Here is an 8,215-nt window from a genome sequence, read left to right on the forward strand (position 1 = left end):
TTTTCGCTTTTAGAGCCCATGTGAAAGCCTTCCTTGTCAAAATGGTGGAACATGTCGTCCGCTGTATGACACAAATTCATACGTGTGCCAATGTGCTGAGGGAAACAGTGGAAAATTCTGTGAGAATGGTAATAGTGTTTAATTTGTTGAACAAAGTTGAGGACGAAAGAATAAATGAAGTGAGATAGGGTGCATGAAAATAAAACTCATTTTAAAAGCGTTTACAAATTTGACAAGAGCACCCAAAACATCCTTACGGGGGGGACTCGGCAAGGGCACCCAACGAGCAAATTAAGAAAAAAGCCTTTGAGAGACATTTCCAGGCTCCTTGTAATGTATAAAGACTTTCCAAAGAGATGTTTTTATAACCTGGAAGAATTTGATCGGTTCGGATATCTTAGCTGAAAATTGAATTGTCCGAGAATTTAGGGACGATATCTTCATTTCAGAAATTGCTAGCTAAACGTTACCTTCTAAGAACTTCTAACCGAACCATTTGCTCATCCGAAACTTCCAGGTGACCTTTATTGCAAAAATATCCCTTCAGAAAAAGTAAGGGCCTACTTTTTCCTGGTTACCAGGGGGCGGATCCAGGATTTTTCTTAGGAGGGGTGCACCAGTAAAACGGAAGTGCTTAGCTGACTGGTGACTTTTTTTTTTTGTAGAATACCAGTTCTATTAGGAAGCGTCAGGTCATCTGTTTACCCCCTGCACCCTCCCTCTAGATCCGCCCCCGGTTACGAATCCCTTCGGAGATATTTTAGTAAAGAAATCTTTATTTGTTTGTCAACTTAGAACCGAAATTCTTAGAACAGTTTAACTCTCCTGAACACATATTTCCGCGGACTCAAGATTATCGTTGGGTGCCCCTGACTCGGACTACATTAAGGCAAATGTGTTTAATGCATTTCTCCCGTAAACGATCGGTGTGTCACCTGATTCTTAAACAAGTCACTTATACATATAGCTATGAGCATGGTCTTGCGATTATTTCTCATACTGAAAAACTGAGGTCCTTTGCGGGCTGCAGTCATCAGCAAGTTGAGTTGAAATCCCGTTTCGACCTTCTTCAATGAGCCAGCGTGCTTATGTGTGCGCGTAAACATTAAACATGAATCTGAATCGCTATTTTTACAACTTAATCCTCCTCTGTTCCTTTCCGTAGGATGGCAGAAGGTAAATGTAGACCCAGTGTGCTTTGGAGTGAAGGATGATTCATTCGGAACCTTCGAGATCCACAAGCCAGGAGACATTTATCGCTTGAAGCTGGTCCATCGCTCAGGATATGTAAATTGCAATATCTACACAGCCTCTAACACTAAGTGGGGCTGCCTCGTTACCGGACACAGTCATTACAACGAAAAAATAATAGGTGTTCATATTACTGACGAAAAAGACACCCGTATTTTTCCAGCAAACGTTAGCGGTTCACTGAGGCTGGATGATCATTTTTACTATACACTCCCTGGTTTCAATGGAAGCTCTCCCGAGATTACATTTGATTCCACTCCTACTCCTTTGTCTGTGGTCGCTGGTCAGAAGTTCAGGATCTGGTATGCTGACGACCTGGACGGAAAATACGAAGGTGACAACATCGGTACATCCTGCACTGATGTGTATGCTTTTCGCCAGTGATGAAGGGAATAATATCAGTTAAAGCGATGCGAAGGAAATTCGATTGAGCTAAATTAGGTGAAAGTCAAATGAAGTAAAATGTAATGTAAGAATTGGACCTTGGAGTCTCTTGTTCTCTACCATATCACACCTTTAAGTAGTTTGTAGTCCGGGCCCCCTTTATTGCTTTCAAGATAATAATAATATCAAAGGAAAAAAGTGTGAAAAAAAATTCGATAACTGGTGCAGGCAAAAAAAAAAACAAAAATCACGTCTTGTATTTCACAAAATTTCTATAATTTAGCGGTTGTGTTTTCTCCTTCAGGAGGGTTTCAATGGGAGTAGCTATCACGGCTGACGGTTAAATAATTTGACTTTTCATGGCTAACGGTCATCTTTTTTCCGGCACGGTTAACTTATGTGGGAAACAAATAAATGTCTCAGTAGACATATTGAATAGTTTAAGTCATTGGTTATCACAATGCGACTCACGATTTTGTGTTGACGGTTCACGCGTCATACCTTGCCCAGGCCTTGACTTGTCTTCCAGACCTTTTCATTGCCCGCTCAGAGATAAAAAAAGGTTTTCTGCTTCCTCAACTTTTTTTTATAATTTAAAAAAATTACCCTAAATGCTCTTAATTTTTATCACCGCTAACGGTTATTTTCATTTTTATTTTTGGGCATTTTCATGCTTAACGGGGGTTAACCCCATTGAGACCCTCCTTTAGTTTGATAGCTACAATAAGTGATACACAAAATATATCATAAAATTGTATTCGCAATGTTTCTGCAGGGTATCGCAGCACGGAATTCCGTGTTCATAAGTTAAGGTACAAAAATAAGAATAACAAGTATAACAATATTGTTGATGATGATAGCAATTGTTACATAATAAGCTTGCGTCATAGTCTTGCAGTTGGTTTCCAAAAAAAAATAGCACATGTTTGACTGAGTTGTTGTTTTGCTTACATCTTGGACATGAATAAAGAATATCAGGGTTTTCGATAGCTTTTCAAGGTACCGTATTTGATAATGAAAGTGCAGGACAGGACTCTTCATGTCACCGTTGCAATATAACACCGATTGCACGCGCCCCGGGAGCGAATCCTCAAGGAGGCCTGGGTCCCCTTATAAATTACTATAAGTGACACTCAGAAATGCTGTTTACATTCTTGAGATTGGAGAAAAAAGAGAAACTAAACCTATCGGGTGAATGAAATGGCAACACATCGATTATTCCGTTCAGTTAGTAAGCAAAATAAAGTAATGTGATTTGTTAGTTTGAAAAATTTATTGCGCGTGATTGTCTTTTGTCTCTTCAGCCCATGGGTTCCTGAGCAACCAAGTCCCTGCCTCAATTGAAGGATTACTCTTAATTGTCACTTTCTTCCAAGTGAAGTATTATCGTTCATTCTGGACACTGAAAGTTTAATTGGGATCATGGGAAATGAACATTATTTTTTTTTTTTTAAGTCGAACCCCAACCTCTGGACTCGCAGGACTCGAACCTGGGAACGTGTGATTATTAACCCCTTCACTTAACTAGACTACCACATCACTAACTGCGAGAATGTCATTTTTTATTAATGTCAATAATTTTTTCTTCCAAAAGTGCCGCTGTTATTAACTCCCGCTACGAAGCAAGCTTACACAGTGAAAAATGTCGGTTACCAAACTTCAAGAGAAAGCTAACCAGTTTAAAATCAAACTTCAGACTTAACCATTATTTAGCAATGATTTTATATATATACTGATTAGCTTTGGTAAATAATCGGCACATTTTCTAGTCAGTTATTTTTTAGTGGTTAAGTGGATAAAAACAGTTCCTTCAAAGTGGGTGCTGCGGGTTCAAATCCTGTCCAGGGGTTGCTTTTACATTTTTTCTTTTAATTTGCTACCACAAGTCCTGGGACAGAGTGATCTAAATGGAGGATAATACCGTCATTTAAGGCAAACTGACAATAAAGGATAATCCTTCATTTGAGGAAGAGATCGTGTTGTCCTGAGATACCTAAGTCCAAAAAGAAAAAAAGAAGCCAACTAATTTCTAGAGTAAAAGTACCGGACGTGAAATGGTAGACAACCGGAAGAAACGTCCAGTCTCAGGCCTCAAACGAAAACCCTGGAATATTAATATTAGAACAAAATACATACTTTTACAGTAATGAAGTTTTAAAGAGTCCTTCTTAACAAACATTAACCTAACATGAAATGATATATGAAATGGATTGCATATGATCATGAACTGCGGATATGAAATCAAGTAAAGCTATGATCCTCGCAGTTATGAGCGCAATTTTTGCAATTGCGTAAAGAAGCCTGAAAAATTCAAGACTTCAAACTCAGTCGGTAGAGCAGCGGTGATCTAGCCCGAAGGTCGTGGGTTCAATATCCCACAATGGTCAGAGAATTTTTTCTGTCCTTGTGTGGGCCCATTTCCATCAGTAGGGCTAACGCTTACATGGTTTTCATATGGGGTACATACTTAGCACTTCACATTACACTCTAATCAGTTAAGTCTGTTCAAATGTAAGCGCTACACGGCCAATGTTTGTAAAAACGTAACTCCTCCTTGAGCTATGAAGCCACTGACGTTGGGAGCTGGTCATTTGAGGGTTCCAATGTTCCCGTGAGAAATGAACTGAGAAATGAACTGTGGATCATAGCTTCACTTGATTTCATCTCCTCAGTTCATATAGGATCCATTTCATATATCATTTCTCACGGGAACATTGGAACCCACAAATGACCAGCTCAGTGGCGTCATGGCTCAGTTGGTTAGAGCGTCGCACCGGTATCGCGAGGCCACGGGTTCAAACCCCGTTAAAGACGTTATCTAAGCCATTATTCTAAATACGGCATTCATGGAAAGCAGCTTTTATTGTATGCCATTGAGTAAGATAGTTAATGTAGTTTACATAGTTCTATCTATAAATTTTTAATTGTACATATTTTTTTTATATTGCTGATGAATTGCACCGTGGTTAAATAAAGATTAAATAAATAAATAACACTCTATTCGAGATCAATTGCCGCTCAAATCTAAGAAAAACCCAAAAAGCACATCGGATAACAAAAAACCGCTCGTTTTTTTTACGGAAACCGAAAACCAGATGCTAAAAAAAAGAAAAACCGGCAAACCGCAATAAACACCAAAACCGAAAAACCGAAGTCTTTTGGCACAAAAACCGAGAAACCGATCTAAAAAATAGCCAAAACCGCAAAACCCAAAATCTCAATGTCCCCCTCGGTTAGGGTCGCTGAGTTTTTGTTTCGATTTTGTATAGTTGTAGAATTTCGTATCGTCGAAACATTGATGGTATGTTTGATGTTTGTCTGTATTCGCACAGATTTGTGAAGCATGAACTAGACTAATTAAGGATTGATCTGAAATTCACCATCTGAAAAAATCTACTCATTCTTGTACTGCCCAACAGTGTGCAAGCAACTGATGCCGGTGCCGAAAAATGGACTGTCATTCACAGACCTCTGCTCTTTCTCTGATGAAGAAGATGAACCCTGCCAGGTAGTTGGATACATCATGTTTAGGGGCCCCTAAACATGATGTATCCAACTACCATTTTTACAAACTACCTTACATCGGTTTCTATTCATCTTATACCAGACAGAAAATTTCATCTATTATCAACAAGTATTGCAAGGATTTAAATGTTAAAGTAATTTTCTCTCCGTTCAAACTGTGCAACATTTTTAGTCCAAAGGATTTCATTCCGGATTCTCTCAAATCACGTGTTCTTTACAAATTTACTTGTGCGGGCTGTGGTGCTCGCTACGTTGGTGAAACCAACAGGCATTTCTACACACGTGTAAATGAGCACCTTTTCCGGGACAAAAATTCAGTCTCATATTTTTAAGCATCTTAGTTTTTCTAAAAATTGTCACGATAATTGTGATGTTTCTTGCTTCAAAATTATTGATAATGCTACTTCTTTCTATCAACTCAAAATCAAGGAGAGCTTCCATATTGAGCGGTTGAAACCCGAACTCAACAAACAAGTTGATCATGTCAGTTTAGCATTACACTTTTAAACTTTTACTGTTATGTCAGTTGTATTCTCTATAATATTGTTGGTTCGTTTGAATTTTACGTACTTGTAACGAACATTTAATCTACAAAGAATCATTGTATTCTTATAAGTAGTTTTTTTGAAACACATTTCAGAATAAAAACTAGCGATAAAAAACGACGTTTCGATCTCTCTGAGATCATTTTCAAGTAGTAAAAGAAGCGAATAAAATCTGCATATATAAGTACAAATTAAGACGTGAGAATGTCCAAAGATAAAATATGTAAATACAAGCGCTAAAATGTAAGTGTTAAAATATTAAAATACTATATAAATAACTTGCACGGATTAAATCTACATGACTGTTGGTTAAAACGCTAAAGCGTGAGTGTTAAGATACCAAAACGCTATAAAGAACTATATAAATAACTTCGCACGGATTGAATCTGACTGTTTGTTCAAAGTTGGTTTAAGCTCCTTTATAAAAAGCATTTCGTAGATGAGGCAATCGAATTTACTTTCGCACTTTCTCAAGATCTTAAAGTCACGATATATGTCACTAGGGACTGTTCCATGTTGCTCTTTAATGTGATTCCCGATTGAAGACGATCCTTTCATGTGTTCCTCGACGCGCTGATAGAGGTGTCGGCACGTATACCCGACATAGTTTGCATCGCACAAACCACACTTGTAATGGTAAACAACGCGTTGCTGGTTTATGATAGGCGGCTTCTTTTCTTTCGGTTTGATATGGTGTCCAATCTTACGGCTTGTATACACGGCGTGAATATCAATTCCAATTTTTCGGCCCAGTTCCCCAAGTTGCCTTCGCGCTGAATTAGCCGATCTCTGAACTTTGAAAGGTAACACTATTCTGACAGGCGCTTCATTCACGTTACATGCTCGTGTGGAAATTGCCTCGTCGGAAACTTTCTTGGTGACAAAATTACTGATGGTCGATTGCAGCAGTTGGGCTGGGTACTGAAGTCGGGAGAACGTTTGTGCGAGACGGTCACATTCCAGGTGGAACAGTTTCCAGGTAGATGACAATTTAAAGGCACGATCCAGCATTGTTTTTAGCAATGACTTCTTGTATCTAACATCGACGTGGCTCTTGTAATGCAGCAATAATCCGGTATCAGTTGGTTTTCTGTATACCCTTGTCTCCAAGCAACCATTGCATTTCCGAATCTCCGTTCCCAGGAAGGGAAGTTTACCGTGTTCGCCAAGTTCCATGGTGACAGTCAGATTCAATCCGTGCGAAGTTATTTATATAGTTCTTTATAGCGTTTTGGTATCTTAACACTCACGCTTTAGCGTTTTAACCAACAGTCATGTAGATTTAATCCGTGCAAGTTATTTATATAGTATTTTAATATTTTAACACTTACATTTTAGCGCTTGTATTTACATACTTTATCTTTGGACATTCTCACGTCTTAATTTGTACTTATATATGCAGATTTTATTCGCTTCTTTTACTACTTGAAAATGATCTCAGAGAGATCGAAACGTCGTTTTTTATCGCTAGTTTTTATTCTGAAATCATTGTATTGATAGTTATATATATACGAATTATCTTGTAAAAATTTTAATGTTACACTCACTATGGCTGAAGATGATGTTTGAAACATCGAAACATGTTCCGAAAATTCAAAAGTGTGGTTGTATTTTTTTAAATATTAGTAACACTTGTGCTATCCAGACCATTTGGAATATCATTTAACTTATAACAAAGTAATTTCACGGAATTTTCTACCCTTACTTATTCCAGGAGATGAAGTAAAAACGTTCATGTTGCATTTAAGTATTACCCTTATCAATCAAGTTATCTGCGCTGTCTTCAATCTTGGTTTGTTGCCTTGCTATATGCAGAGCAGCTGATGCAATAGACAGAATGATGGAAATGGTCAACTTCGGAAGAGGCATAATATCTCGAATGATGTAAATATTAGTGAGGGCGCGAAGTTAAGAAATTTTTTTAGTGTATATATTTTATCGGATGTCGAATATGTCTCAAGTCTTAACTTCCTCTGGCAAGCGCTATGCACTACAAGTGATAAACTTTTCTACTCTTTCATTCTGGCCCTTCAGCTGTAATTTTTGGATTTTATATGCAACAGTTAAAAATGACTCCATCGCTAATTTGAACTCATAAAAAATGACCCTGTGTTTTGCTGCTATTACTTTGAACCACGGAAATCTATGAATTTTCATTAAGAGTTCGATTACGTGTCATATTATAAATCATTTCTTGACAGCAGCGTTTATTTTGTAGGAGTTTCTGAAAGCCGTGACAATGCACCCTGCAATATCCTTTGTTTGGCTCGCACTTGGTTTACATAGCGTATTCAATCTTGTTGACTGGCAGTATTCAGGGGTAAGTGTTCCGTGATATTACAGCGTACATACAAGGTTTCACTGAATTGTTTGATTATTGCTACCCTTTTTTATAAAAACAGGCTCCCAAATAACTTAGAAAAATTGTATTTTATCCTTAAATTAGCTGATTTAACTGCATTGCTTTCAAGAAGAAGGATAATGTATGCAACTAAATTGGATACCGTACG

General features: G+C 37.9%; 2 protein-coding genes across 2 annotated transcripts in view; one reads left to right on the top strand and one right to left on the bottom strand.

Moving 5' to 3' along the window:
* Nucleotides 1–2,096, top strand: part of LOC137995198 (uncharacterized) — a 7,374-nt gene extending 5,278 nt beyond the window's left edge. Inside the window, exons 4-5 of the mRNA XM_068840792.1 lie at nucleotides 14–128; nucleotides 1,166–2,096. Coding sequence (XP_068696893.1) covers nucleotides 14–128; nucleotides 1,166–1,635 — 585 coding nt within the window. The 3' untranslated portion in view covers nucleotides 1,636–2,096. The remainder of the gene's footprint in view (nucleotides 1–13; nucleotides 129–1,165) is intronic.
* A 3,674-nt stretch (nucleotides 2,097–5,770) lies between these two features.
* LOC138008421 (uncharacterized) lies at nucleotides 5,771–6,908 on the bottom strand (the record flags this gene model as incomplete). Its single annotated transcript, XM_068855769.1, has 1 exon — nucleotides 5,771–6,908. A coding segment is annotated over one exon (846 nt), but the record flags the coding sequence as incomplete, so codon positions are not given.
* Nucleotides 6,909–8,215: the final 1,307 nt, after the last annotated feature.

The sequence above is a fragment of the Montipora foliosa genome, chromosome 1 (assembly GCF_036669935.1).
Source record: "Montipora foliosa isolate CH-2021 chromosome 1, ASM3666993v2, whole genome shotgun sequence".
NCBI classification, from domain to species: Eukaryota; Metazoa; Cnidaria; class Anthozoa; order Scleractinia; family Acroporidae; genus Montipora; species Montipora foliosa.